This window comes from Sorex araneus, chromosome 5 (assembly GCF_027595985.1).
Source record: "Sorex araneus isolate mSorAra2 chromosome 5, mSorAra2.pri, whole genome shotgun sequence".
In the NCBI taxonomy this organism is placed as follows: Eukaryota; Metazoa; Chordata; class Mammalia; order Eulipotyphla; family Soricidae; genus Sorex; species Sorex araneus.
In genome coordinates, this window is record NC_073306.1 from 66166571 (window position 1) to 66181525 (window position 14955).

The 14955-nt window shown below is 46.6% G+C and overlaps 1 protein-coding gene across 2 annotated transcripts in view; it reads left to right on the plus strand.

Annotated features, from left to right (window-relative positions):
• Positions 1–14955, plus strand: part of AK5 (adenylate kinase 5) — a 285808-nt gene that overhangs the window by 257593 nt on the left and 13260 nt on the right. For both annotated transcript variants that reach the window (XM_055140783.1, XM_055140782.1), the window contains exon 13: positions 3923–4114. In XM_055140783.1, the coding sequence (XP_054996758.1) occupies positions 3923–4114 (192 nt within the window). The remainder of the gene's footprint in view (positions 1–3922; positions 4115–14955) is intronic.

The following is a 14955-nucleotide window of genomic DNA, read 5'->3' on the forward strand; positions in this document are numbered from 1 at the left end:
CTCCAATATTAGCCCCCCTCCCTCTTTCTCTCCACTTTTGGGCATTATGATTTGCAGTATAGATACTTAGAGGTTATCACATTTGGTCCTTTATCTATTTTCGACACACATCTCACATCTTATAGATCTTTTTCAAAGTGCAGACTCGGGGCTGGAGCTATAGTACAGCAGGTAGGGTGTTTGCCTTGCATGTGGCTGACCTGGGTTCGTTGCCCCGCATCCCATATGGTCCCCTGAGCACCGCCAGGGGTAATTCCTCAGTGCTGAGCCAGGAGTAACCCCTGTGCATCGCCGGGTGTGACCCAAAAAGCCAAAGAAAAAAAAGTGAAGGCTCTAGCTGAAAAGGTAGTTTAGGAAGTAAGATGCTTGCCTTGCATGCAGCTGACCCTGGGTTTGACCCACTGTACCACATATAGGTCCCCTGAGCAGTGCTTGTGAGCACCACTGGGCTGGGACTCAAAAACCAAAACCAGATCAAATACATGCAGATCCTGGTTCAGTAGTTTGGGGCTTGTTTCTGAGGCTTTGTATTTCTAACAAGCTTCCAAGTGATGTCTGTGCAGTTGCCAGCCTCTGGACAGCTCGTCTGAGAATCCTCGTGGAGAACAAAAGCTGCCTCTCAGTTCCTGGCTTCGTTTAGCTAAGCTCTGCTCAGAGTACTGTGGTCTCTGTTCAGACCTGAGTCCATCCTGATAAGTCTCTGAATTATCTTTCCGGGACCCCAAGAGTGGCCTGAAATCCCTCCACCGTGAGGAAAATCTGCTCAGACTGCCCCAGCGGAAGCTGCTTTGGGGAGCCCCGCTCCTGTGGCGCCCCCCTCGGCCTCTCAAGCCTGCCCTCTGCTGGTCAGCAGGGTTTTATTTCCTTCTACACCCTCTCATCCTTTCTTGCTGCTCGGAGCTCCACGCGTGGAGAAAGGTTGCATGACATATTCCCGAAAATTATTCCACTCATAGATTTTTAGAGAGCCTTTCCTCTCTGTTCCTAAAAGAGCAGGCAGTTCAGACAATTGTTTGACCAGCACTACCGACTTAGATTTCCTCACATCCCCTGTGAGATACTCCCCAGCCCAGACCAGGAACTTTCCAAAGTGGGGGGTGAACCTGCTTTTCTCGCCCTCTAACCATTGCAAAACCATGAGCGAGCAGCAGTTTGTTTTCACCCAGGGGTGACGTTGATAGTGAAGAAAACACTGACATAGAGACATTAGGAGCAAATCACTGTATCACTGTCATCCCGTTGTTCACCGATTTACTCGAGCAGGCACCAGTAACATCTCTATTACACTCAGCCCTGAGATTTTAGCAGCCTCTCCTTACTCATTTTTCCCAACGATTGGAGGCTCTTTAAGGGTCAGAGGAATGAGACCTATCGTTACTGTTTTTGGCATATTGAATATGCCACAGGTAGCTTGCCAGGCTCTGCTGTGCGGGTGGGATACTCTCAGTAGCTTGCCGGGCTGTCCGAGAGGTATGTATATATATTTTACTGTATTTGGAATATGAATACGCCATGGGGATCTTGCAAGGCTCTCCTGTGAGGGCAATAGACTCTTTTTTTTTTTTTTTTTTTTTTTTTGCTTTTTTGGGTCACACCCAGCGATGCTCAGGGGTTACTCCTGGCTCTGCACTCAGGAATTACTCCTGGCAGTGCTTGGGGGACCATATGGGATGCCGGGGATCGAACCCGGGTCGGCCGCGTGCAAGGCAAACGCCCTACCCGCTGTGCTATCGCTCCGGCCCCCGAGGGCAATAGACTCTTACACTAGTCAGGTTCTCCAAGAGGGAGAACGAGGCTATTAGATGTCTACGCTTATTAGCAGACGCGCGCTTCCGGGAGCTTGGTTTTTTAGTCTCTGGATGTTGACCATTGGTGGGATTACACAGCACCAGGGGCAGTTTGTGAGTGTGGCTGTCAAGCTACTGGAAAATGGGGGATCTGGGAGGAGAAGGCTCATCCCAATCTGAGCAGGCTTGGAGATCTCAGCCCCAGGTCCCGCACACCTGGATTCCTCTGCTGGTCCCTTCATGCGTGAGGCTTGTTGTGCTCTGAGGATACTCCTGGCTCTGCACTCAGGATCACTCCTAATGGAGTCAGGGGGACACAAGAAATGCCAGGGATTGAACCTGGGTCAGCTGTGTGTCCTGGGTCAACCCCTGAGCCACTGTACCATCTCTCTAGCCCCACAAAGGAGTATTTGAAAGGAGCATGAGGAGATTGCTATTACTGATCCTATCCCTGTTTCCTGTCCTCTTTTCAATAAACTATCACTGTCACTGTCCTCCCATTGTTCATCAATTTGCTTGAGCGGGCACCAGTAAAGTGTCCATTGTGAGACTTGTTGTTATTGTTTTTGGCGTATCGAATACGCCCTGGGGAGCTTGCCAGGCTCTGCCGTACAGGCGAGATACTTTCAGTAGCTTGCCGGGCTCTACGAGAGGAACATTTCTTAATTATTTGTAAGATGCTGAGTTTTCCTAATCTCTGTACAGAGATGGCAGCCTAATAGGGAAATCATCACCATAGCTAATACTTATTAAATGTTTGCTCTGTGACGGGCCCAGAGCAATAGTACAGCTGGTAGGGCATTTGCCTTGCACGCGGCCGACCCGGGTTCAATCCTCAGCATCCCATATTATTCCATGCACTACCAAGAGTAATTCTTGGGTGCAGAGCCAGGAATAACCCCTGAGCATCGCTGGGTATGACCCAAAAAGCAAAAGAAGAAAAAAAAGGTTTGCTCTGTGACAAGAGACAAACTTACCCAGTTTATTTTGCTTAATCCACACAGCAATTCTGTAATCATCTTCAGTGTAAAAATGAAAAAAAATACTGGGGATACAAAGAATTTGAGATCAGGTTGCTTGAATTAAAAATATTGTTTTCTTTAATAAGGTTGATGGCACGGCTGACTGGTCCTCAAGTGGGGTCCCTTATGCAGTTGTGGATAAGGCCAAGTGTAGGGAGCTGGAATTGGACATTTAAAACAAATGAGAGTCTGTCTGTCCATAGCACCATTTCTGTTCACATTGTCCCTCCATAAAACTTGGGGCTCAAGTCTGGAGCGATAGCACAGCGGCCTTGCATGCAGCCGACCCGGGTTCGATCTTCAACATCCCCTATGGTTCCTGGAGCACCGCCAGGAGTAATTCCTGAGTGCAAAGCCAGGAGTAACCTCTGCGCATTGCCCAAAAAGCAAATAAAAATAAATAAAATTTGGGGCTCATGTGGGCTTCTTTGCATCTCAGTAGTTAGAGTAGTTAGACATCTTAGATGGCAGTTGACCACTTTGCAATGCTTCTTCCACGCTCACTGCAGGAAACAGGTGGTATCATCAGTGGTAACCAGCCAGCTCAGAGTCAAGGAGTTAGAGGAACGAGCTCCACATGTCAGTCCTCAAGGCAGGGAGCTGATGAAGCCCTTCGTGGAGACAGTCATCACACAGGGTTTGACCCTACACAGCTTGACTCTACTCCTTGTAGAGTGTGTGCTCAGCCATTATGTTGTTCTCACTCCCCCATCCTGGAACCACAACCACACTGTGCTCCTAGAGACTGATGGCAGAGCAGATGGTGATTGGTTCTGCTGCTTGTACACACACACACACACACACACACACACACACACACACACACACACACACACACACACACCTCTTTAGTGGAGAATAGGTCAGATAGCATATTATATAATCTCTCGCCTTACATGTAGAAAACAAAAAGCTGAGAGCAACACACAATCATGATGTGGCATGGAAAACCACTGGAGCAGAAATGAGGAGCCATGAAGTCCAGTCCTAGTCCTGGGTCCTCGAGAGGAGCCCAAAAGCCAAGCTGAGAGAGAATAAGGTGGCACAGCCCACCCCACCCCCGCCAGAACATTCCAGGGTGTAAATTCTGACCGTGTGTGTCCCCGCCCCTAGATTGGAGACCCGCACTTGGTGATCTGTCTGGACTGCTCAGCCGACACCATGACCAGCCGCCTTCTCCAGAGGAGCCAGAGTGACCCGGGTACCCCTGCCACCCCCGCCACCATCGCCAAGCGCCTTGAGACCTACTACCGAGCGTCCATCCCTGTCATCGCCTACTATGAGACAAAAACACAGCTCCACAAGGTGAGACCCCTCCCACCTCTGGGATGAGGCAGTCACACCCCACCCCTTTCTTTTCCTTTTGTCAAGAGAACATTTTAAAAAAACAAACAGGGATTTCCTTCTTTAAAGAATCTGGGAGAAAGAGCTACATACAGCAGCACAATTTGAGCCCAAAGATAGAGATCTTTTATTCTTTTTCTTTAATATTGATAACAATTAAATCTCTTTCATCATGTGGACATTTTTAGAGATGCCATTATATTTGCTAAAAACAGCTCCCTTTTAAGGGGCTGACGAGTACAGTGGGTTGGGTGTTTGCCTTGCATTCAGCTGACCGCGGTTCGATCCCCAGCACCCCAGATGGTTTCCCAAGCCATGCCAGAAGTAATACCTGAGCACATACAAGAGTAATTCCTGGGAGTTGGAGTGATAGCACAGCAGGTAGGCCGTTTGCCTTGCATGAGGCTGACCTGGGTTCGATTCCCAGCATCACATGTTGGTCCCCCGAGCACCGCCAGGAGTAATTCCTGAGTGCAGAGCCAAGAGTAACCCCTGAGCATTGCCAGGTGTGACCCAAAAAAGAAAAAAAAATTCCTAAGCATTGCTGGGTGAGACCCAGAACCTAGGTAGATAAATAAATACAACTCCTTTTTCCAAGAGAGAAGGACAGATAGACAGAGGAATGAGAGCATATATTCTGTCACTTTCTGTGTGACCTCTAGCCCTTCACTGAACAGAAGACCCCTTGGAGCTCAAAGAGCCACAGACTTGGATTTTCTAGATTTGGCACAGTTCGTCATTGACATCTGGCCCCTTGCCTCCATTTATTGTAATAACTGAAGTTCTGGGCCAGGAGAGCCACTAATTAGGCGAACCGTGAAGATAATGTGGAGAAATGGGTGGAGTCAATTTAATGATCATAATAATCATGCTGAGTCACCATTAACTTCATGGATTTAGGAAAACAACTCAAACCCCATCTTTTGGCTCCTTTAACAAATAGATGTCCCAGAGTCAGGGAGTTAGCTCAAAGGGCTGCAAGACGTACTTTGCATATGTGAAGCCCTGAGTTCAGTCTCTGGCACTGCATGGACACCCTGGCTCCTCCAGGTGTGGCCCTGGTAGGGCCAGCACTGCTGGATTCTAAGCTTCCATCACAGCATCACAGGCCTAGCACCGTCAGGCCTACACCGAGAGCATGGATAGGCGTACCTATACCACTCAGGAGGCCCTGGTATATTAAAAAAAGAAAGAAAGAAAAAAGGAAAAATGAAGACTTCATTTAGAAGTCTTTGCTTTAGAAACATGCCAACAAAAAGTCTCGGTGCAGAGTTTTAAGATTTCAGGGTTGCCGAATGCCCCAGAACGGATGACTGGTTGAGGAAACTTTGGTACATCTATACAATGGAATACTATGCAGCTGTTAGAAAAAAGGAGGTCAAGAATTTTGTAGTCAAGTGGATGGGCATGAAAAGTTTCATGCTGAGTGAAATGAGTCAGAAAGAGAGAGACAGACATAGAAAGATTGCACTCATCGATGGTATATAGAATAACAGAGTGGGAGACTAACACCCAAGAACTGTAGAAATAAGTACCAGGAGGTTGACTCCATGGCTTCGAGGCTGGCCTCACGTTCCGGGGAAAGGTCAACTCAGAGAAGCGATCACCAACTACATTGTAGTCGAAGGCCATGAGGGGGAAGGGAGTTGCGGGCTGAATGAGGGCTAGAGACTGAGCACAGCGGCCACTCAACACCTTTATTGCAAACCACAACAGCTAATTAGAGAGAGAAAACAGAAGGGAATGCCTTGCCACAGTGGCAGGGTGGGGTGGGGGGGAGATGGGATTGGGGAGGGTGGGAGGGACACTGGGTTTACGGGTGGTGGAGAATGGGCACTGGTGAAGGGATGGGTTCCCAAACTTTGTATGAGGGAAGTATAAGCACAAAAGTGTATAAATCTGTAACTGTACCCTCACGGTGATTCTCTAATTAAAAATAAATAAATTTAAAAAAATAAAATAAAATAAAATAAAAAAATAAAAAGAATCTTTACTTATATTACACATCAAGTGTAAGTTTAAACAACAAAAAAAAAAGATTTCAGGGTTGCTCAGTCTAAAGAGAGAAGGGCAGAAAAGGACAAAAGTCAGTGGGGAAAGAAGAGAAAGGGAAGGTATGGGTGAGCAGGCATCAGGGCTTCCCTTATACTGGCGATATGGATGAGTGACATAGCCACGGATCCAAAACACAGACTCAACAACTCATGGAAATATGAGTTCTAAGCTGCAACTACTGGAACTTTGCAATGTATCTATCAAGTTGACAGGCGGAGATAGGGTTGGGAGTGGGGATGGAAAATGGGAACACTGGTAAAGGGAAGTTTATGCCAGTGGTGGGATTGGTGTTAAAATATTATATGCCTATAACTCAACTCTCAATAACTTTGTAAATCACAGTTCTTTATTAAAAAAATTTTTGTTCTGGAGCTGGAGTGATAGCACAGCGGGTAGGGCGTTTGCCTTGCTCGCAGCCGATCCAGGTTCGAATCCCAGCATCCAAGCACAGCCAGGAGTAATTCCTGAGTGCATGAGCCAGGAGTGACCCCTGTGCATCGCCGGGTGTGACCCAAAAAGCAAAAAAAAAAATTTGTTCTGTTTTGTTTTTTTTGCTTTTTGGGTCACACCTGGCAATGCACAGGGGTTACTCCTGGCTATTGCACTCAGGAATTACTCCTGGAGGTGCTCAGGGGACCATATGGGATGCTGGGAATCGAACCCAGGTCAGCCGCGTGCAAGGCAAATGACCTACCCGCTGTGCTATCGCTCCAGCCCCTAAAAATATTTTTTTAATGACTCAGGGTTTCAGAGGCTTTTCAAAGAGTAGTGGATCATGCTTTGTGCAGCCTGAAGCACAAGCAGAAGGTATCCAGATAGAAGGGAACTTATTTCACTGTCAGGGTACATAGAAGTGAGAAAAATCCCTGAAAAATTCAGTTTAAGCAGTTTCAGAGTCAGGAAAATCTTTTCTTTTGCTGCCTTGTCCAACGGTAGCCTGAATCGACACACTCACAAATGACTGATGCTTGGATCCAGGGCTAAGGGAGTTCTCAGATCAATTCAACTTCTGGAATCTTCACCTAAGTGGAGCAAGCTTACAGTCCCACTGGCTGATGTCTTCAGCTTCCCATGCATCCTAGAGACGCTGCGAGGTAGGTCTGTCATGGGGAAGCAGAGAGGATCCACCTGGAAATATTTTAGTGCCACCGCTCAGACTCCTGCTATGCCCCAGAGAGTCTCTTCCAAGCAACTGCTCGGTCCCTGGTCCTGCCTCGGCTAATCCTCTCTTCACGGTTCTACTCCTAAGCCAGCACAGATCAGGGCTTCCTAAACTTTCCCACTTGCCACCCCTTTTCACCCGAGAAATTTTTATGTGATCCCAGGTATATAAACTAGATATTCAAATCAAGTAGGTTATATACTTGATTATATATATATATATATAGGTTATATACTTGATTAAGTAGGTTATAACCTACTTCTCCCTCTGGGAGAAAATGGCAAGCTACTGAGAGTTTCCTGCCCACATGGGACAGCCTCCCAAGCTTCCCATGGTGTATTCATATGCCAAAGCCAGTAACAAGCTGGGTCTCATTCCCCTGACCCTGAAAGAGCCTCCAATGTGGCACCATTGGAAAGGACGAGTAAGGAGAGGCTTCTAAAATCTCGAGGATAGGACGAATGGAGAGGTTACTGAGACCGCTCAAGAAATTCAAAAATCAATGGGAAGATGATGACGATGATGATTCAAATCAATAAGTCAATATTTTGAGGACTCCTAAAGGGTACTCAGGAGGCTCTGGGGCCACTCCTGAAGATTCTCAATCAACTTGCTGGGAAATCATTACAAGGGCTCAGGTTGTGATGATACTGGTCTCCTGCAGTGCCAGGGAGCACCTGGGGTACCCTTGAGGCTCTAGGAGCCTTCAGGGCTGTACCCATAATGCTTGGAGAACTGTGTAGTGCCAGGGATCAAGCCAGTGTCGGCCACATGCAAGACAAATACCTTAATCCCTGTACTATCTCTCCAGGACTCATCAATTGATTCTTATTTTTATTCTTTCTTTTTTTTACTTTTTGGGTCACATCGGGCAATGCACAGGGGTTACTCCTGGCTCTGCATTCAGGAATCACTCCTGGTGGTGCCCAGGGGACCATGTGGGATGCTGCTGGGAATTGAACCCAGGTAGGCCGTGTGCAAAGCAAATGCCTTACCCGCTGTGCTATTGCTCCAGCCCCTATTCTTTTATTTTTATTTGGAGGCTGTGCGTAGTGGTGCTCAGGGGTTATTCCTGATTCTGCACTCAGAGATCATTCCTGGCAGGCTTAAGGGACCATAAGGGTTATCACGATTGAACCCCTTGGCCTCATGCAAAGTACATGGGTCTGGACTATTTCTCTGGACCCATCAATTTAGTTTATATTCAATTAGTTGTGACCCATGCGTTCAGTTGCCCCATCTGAGACCATCACCCACAGTCCGAAGTAGGGGTGTGGAGACCACGAGGTCCTACAGGTGGTCTCACCACCCGGGAGGTGAGAATTGTTCAGACATGCACCATGGAGTTGCCAGCAGCTCTTGGTACAGCAGGAGACTGGAGGGAAAACCGCAGATAGGGTGGAATGTCTCCCATTGGAAAAAGGGAAAAAGCCTCTTTTCCTCTCGCTCTCTAGCCTCTGGCATCAGCTTTATCTCCTCCTGATAAAAAGGGACCCAACTGTGCCCTATCTATCCTATGAGAAACACCTTCTCCCAAGGCACATTTAATCGCTCACCACCCATGTGAGCTTTTCATCACTTAAGGAATTTTCTTAAAACTGGGGAGTGCATATATCTGAAATAATATTGTTTTTGTGTTTGGGGTGTGGGCAGAGGCTGATCAGTGAAGTTGCTGGATGGGCTCTATTCTTACATTTGTTAAGGAATCTCTGTACTCTTCATTCGAAAAATTACACGCATACCTGTGTTCATGGCAGTGTTTGCTAGTAGAGTAACCAGGACATGGAAACAATCCACTCAGAGGAGTGGAAAAGATGCCACAGTTATACACACAATGGAATACTGCTCAGATGCACGAACAGTGAAATCTTGCAGCTCATTATACTGTGGAACTGGAGGGCACTGGGTTAGGTGAAATAAGTCAGAGCGAGAGGAGAAATACCAAATAATCTCACTCATCCATGACATATAAGAAAAAAGACAGCATCAAATGACAATGAATCTCTGGTCATGGTTACAAAACTGAGATTCCTTGGGGCTGGAGCAATAGCACAGAGGGTAGGGCTTTTGCCTTGCACGCAGTCGACCGGGGTTCGATTCCCAGTATCCCATATGGTCCCCTGAGCACCTCCAGGAGTAATTCCTGAGTGCAGAGCCAGGAGTAACCCCTGTGCATCGCCCGGTGTGACCCAAAAAGCAAAAAATAAACAAAAACAAACAAAACTGAGATTCCTTTGGGAGTCTTGGAAAGATTGAGGTGGACAGGAGTTGAAGTAGGGATAGTAATGGAGGGTCTTGGTGCAGTGACTGCACATAATATAATATTAATATTGTTGTAACCGTGTTACCCTGAACCATAATACAAAGAAAAGAGAAAAATTAAATTAATAAATAAATAGTGAAGGGTGGGTTCCCTTTAAGATGCAAAACTTTAAATTAACAGCTCAGAGATATTTATTTTGGAACCAGTGTTTTGCCATGGTCCCATCTGGAAATAGACAACATCCACAAGCATTCCCCCAGACCTCAGTGTAACCCCTTTATGCTTATTTGGAATCAGCTGGAACCCTGCCCTTCCAGCCCCCTATTCACCATATGATGGAATTTCAGGCAAAAGTAATGTCTTCGTGTAAAATTTATCCAGTTTACGATATTGTTATTGTTATTGTTGTTGTTGTTGTTGTTGTTGTTGTGGGCTGGAGCAATAGTAGAGCAGATAAGGAGTTTGCCTTGCACACCTTCGGCCCGGGTTTGATTCCTCCATCCCTCTCGGAGAGCCTGGCAAGCTGTGAAGATATCCCGCCCGCACAGCAGAGCCTGGCAAGCTACCCGTGGCATATTCAATATGCCAAAAACAGTAACAAGTCTCACAGTGGAGACGTTACTGGTGCCCGCTCGAGCAAATTGATGAACAATGGGATGGCAGTGCTACAGTGCTATAGTTGTTGTTGTTATTTGTTTGGCAACCACACCCAGTGATGCTCAGGTTAGTCCTGCAGTGCCAGGGATTGAAACTGGGTCAGACACATGCAAGACCAGCACCCGCCCTGCTGTACTATCTCTCCCAGCCTCTAGGTTTACATAACAAACGTAGACTTTAGAACACAAACCAAGATGCAGAGGCATAGCTGTATCCATATGCAGAGGGACTGACTTCATGAGTCCGCTGCCCCCTCATTACACCAGCTTTCCTCTGCATCTGAGAAAGAGCAGAACTCTCTGCCCTTCCACCCTCTCCCTCCCTGACTCGGGCACAGACAGCCTGGATCCACTATGGCCCTTTCCTACCCACTCTGGACTCTGCATTTCTCAGCACAGCAGGACAAACTCACTCCCAATTCACAACAGTTAACCCGTAAGAGGAAGCTTATTTCCACCTTGAGTGAGAACATTTGTTACTGGAAAAATAATTGAAATGTAGCCTATCACGGTGAAAAGCACAATAATTGGCCAAACACTTCCAGATGGAGAAAAGCTGACCTGGATTTCAGAAAGCTCAGGCTAGAGTGATGTGAATGAGCCTGGGAAATTGGGTGAGTCATTTCATTTCTTAACCTCTCAGCCCTTGATCCAAAATAAAAAGAATGGACAGAACATGAGCTCCTAGAATCCTCCCATTCTATCATTCTTATTTTCAGGGAAAACATCCTTTTCCCTAATTCTAAGAAGTAACGTGTTTATTTTAGAAGACATAAAAAACTAGGTCATCTCATCGTACATAGAAAAACATTCTGGAGTAGTTCCTTCAAATCCTTTGGCTGTGAATTTTGAAAATACAATTGTGACCATAGGTACATTGATTAGTATTCCTTGCTTGTCAGCTATCGGCACTAAGCCCAGCTGCCTTAACCTGAAACATAGAACTTAATTTTATGCTAGTAAAATTAAAACAAAGCATACCAAGTTCAGCCTTGGGGTTCGACTCCCCTCTGCATCTTTGTAAATATTTCTTATTGAATACTTTTATTCTCTCTCCCCTTCCTATTCCCTTTATTGTTATTGCTTTTGGGGTTGTTGTGATGATCAGGGTTGCACACACCCTGCTGTGGTGCTCACACAGTTTTAGTTGTGGTGCTCATGAGGGCTCACACCTCAGGTGGTGATGCTCACACATCTGGCCACAGTGCTCATTGTGGCTGGAACCTCTTTAGTTGAGATGCTTGCACATTTACTCATCAGGCAAGACTTTTTTTTTTTTTTGGCTTTTTGGGTCACACCCGGTGATACTCAGGGGTTACTCCTGGCTCTACACTCAGGAATCTCACTGCCAGGAGTGATTCCTGAGTGTAGAGGAATCGTACCCGGGTCAGCCAAGTGCAAAAGCCCTACCCACTGTGCTATCCCTCCATCCCCCAGGGCAGGACTCTTGATTGAGCGGCCAGAAACTATGATACCACAGAGGTTAAGGCATTTGCCATGTATGCAGCCAGCCTTGGTTTGACCCTTGGTTTGATACACATGGTAGTATCACTGAATCACTGTCATCCCGTTGTTTCTCGATTTACTTGAGCGGGCACCAGTAATGTCTCTATTACACACAGCCCTGAGATTTATCAGCCTCTCCTTACTCATCTCAATGATTGGAGGCCCTTTCAGGGTCAGGGGAATTAGACCTATTGTTACTGTGTTTTGGCATATTGAATACAACATGGGTAGCTTTCCAGGCTCTGCCGTGTGGGCGGGATACTCTCGGTAGCTTGCCGGGCTCTCTGAGAATTATGTATATATCTGTTGTTGTATTTGGGATATGAATACACCACGGGGAGCTTGCCAGGTTCTCCCAAGTGGGCAATAGATTCTTGGTAGCTTGTCAGGTTCTCCAAGAGGGAGAACTAGGCTATTAGATGTCACGCAGCCACATTGCAGCCACTCTCTTCCCAGAGCTTGGTTTTATAGTATCTGGATGTTGGCCATTGATGGGATTACACAGTGCCCCAGGGCAGTCTCTGGGTGTGACTGCCTAGCTACTGGAAAATGGGGGATTTTGGTGGAAGAGGCTCAGTCCCGATCCAAGCAGCCTTGGAGATCTCGGCCCCGGGTCCCGCATACCTGGATTCCTCTACCAGTTCCCCCATGCGTGAGTCTCCTCTGAACATGTGGAGAGTGGCATGAGCATGGCCATGGCTGGGTTCTGGAGGTCCTCAACTGTTGAGGCTCTTCTGGGGATGGAGGGAGAGGGAAATGCAACTCGACCCTTCTGAGGGGCCCCGGGGAAGACAGCCAGGTGTGGAGGCCAGGGACTGCGTCGCTCTCTGCTGAGAGCTTGGTTTTAGAGTCTCTGGATGTTGGTCATTGATGGGATTACACGGTGCTGGGGGCAGTATCCGAGTGTGACTGCCTAGGTATCGGAAAATGAGGGATCTGGGTGGAAGAGGTCCAGTGCCAATCTGAGCAGCCTTGGAGATATTCGCCCCAAGTCCCGCACACCTGGGTTCCTCCACCGGCTCCCCCATGCATGAGGCTCGTCCAAACACATGGTAGTATGGTATTAAATAATTTTTTTTAAGTAAATGCCCTGGTGAGACACAAGGACAACTTCTGCCTCTGAAATTTGTGGTCCCACAACACAGGGTCAGAGCCCGGTTTTCTGTTCACATTCTGAGTCAAGAGCAGATCATGGAACTTAGTTCCATTGGTTACAGGTAGCAATCCAAGTTTTCAGAATTGCTGGACATCCACCTTTTCCTGGGAGTCTGTGAATAATGAGTGGGAACTTAGAAAGACTATCTCAAGGAACACTGTTCAAATTCAATGCTCCAAAATGTAAGGGAGATGGGTTTGGGGTCCTTTAATATTTCTGCAAATCAAATAGGTAAAATGAAGGCTAGGATTGGAGTGTGATTCATCATTAAAATTATCAAATGTTCACTCTGGTGGCTAGGATTAGATTAATTTCAAGTAATATTTTTTAAATTGTAAAGTAACAAATACTATACTAAGTGAAACATAAACACATATATTTTTAAATAGTGGGGCTGGAGAGCTTGTTCAAAGGGCTAAGCATATGCTTGGCCTGCAGGAGGCCCAGGCTCACTCCCAAGCACTGCATGTGGTTCCTGAGAATCAGCAGGAGCAGTTAATTCCCAAGCACAAAGTCTGGAGTAGCCCTGAGCATTATTGAGTATGGCCCCCAAACAAAACAAAATTATTACGAAGGGATGGAGAGATAGCTCAAAGGGCTAAGTGCATGCTTTGTATGCAGGAGGATTGGGTTTGATTCCTGGCATTGCATGTTTTCCTGTGTGGGAGGAACTGCCAGGAGGAAACTCCCAAGCAAAGCACCAGGAGTTTGCTCCCATAAGCAAACAAACAAACAAACAAACAAACCCTAACGATGCCTCTTCCAGTCTTACTGCCTTCAAATAATAAGTATATACCATATTTTAGGTGTTTTTTTCAAGTCCCCCTTCTCTTCCTCCTCTTCCATCCTATCCTCCTACTCTTCCAATGCTTGCTTCACTGTCCCTCCTTCCCTCTCAATGATTATCTATTCCTGATCTCTCTGCAGCAGTACAGTCACCCTGTGGGACTCTGTGGCATTCAAATTCCTTAAAAATACTACCATTGCGGGCTGAAGCGATAGCATAGTGGGTAGGGCATTTGCCTTGCATGCAGCCGACCCAGGTTCGATTCCCAGCATCCCATATGGTCCCCCAAGCACCGCCAGGAGTAATTCCCGAGTGCATGAGCCAGGAGTAACCCCTGTACATCACCGGTTGTAACCCAAAAAGAAAAAAAATACTACCATTGTGGTGGCCAGAGCAATAGTTCAGCAGGAAGGGCGTTTGCCTTACACTCACTGACCAGGGTTCAACCCCAGCATCCCGTATGATCCCCAGGAGTGATTCCTGAGTGCAGAATCAGGAGTAACGCCTCAGCATTGCTGGGTGTGACACACACACACACACACACACACACACACACACACACAAACCCTACCATCCTAAATATGAGCTGTTTCTCAGAAACAATTCACGTAACAATAACACTATATAATATTTCCTAATGTAGGTATTCTTTGTTTACTCAAGCTCTTTGCTTCTACTTCAGTCTAGTCGCTTTTATCTACTATTAACTACTGTTAATAGCTGTAAGATAGTACAGCAGGTAGGGCACTGGCTTTACATGCAGCTGACCCAGATTCCATCCCTAGTATCTCACATGGTCCCCTAAGCACCACCAGGGGCACAGAGCACAGAGCCTGAACATAGAGCCAGGAGTAACCTCTGGGTATCACCAGGTGTGGCCCCAAAACTAAAATAAATTAATAAATAAATAAATCAAGCAAATGCCATTATTTAGGTTTGTTTCCAATAGGAAAGATCAGTGTGCTGCTCATTAGAAGCAGATTTTTTAAAACTGGTTCTTTTCCACTTTCCTTTCCTTCCATGTTGACCTGAGAAAATGTCTTTGAAATAAGCAAAGCTCAGACATTTTCCAGTCCTTAAAAGCTTTGTACCAGCACCACTTGGGCTGAATTTAACCCTCAGGCCTCCTGAGGTTCTATCTGGACCTGCCCAGATTGAGTGCCCCAAGCAACCTACAGTAAGAGCCCCTGCCTACCGGTTCTGTAAAAGGAAAGATT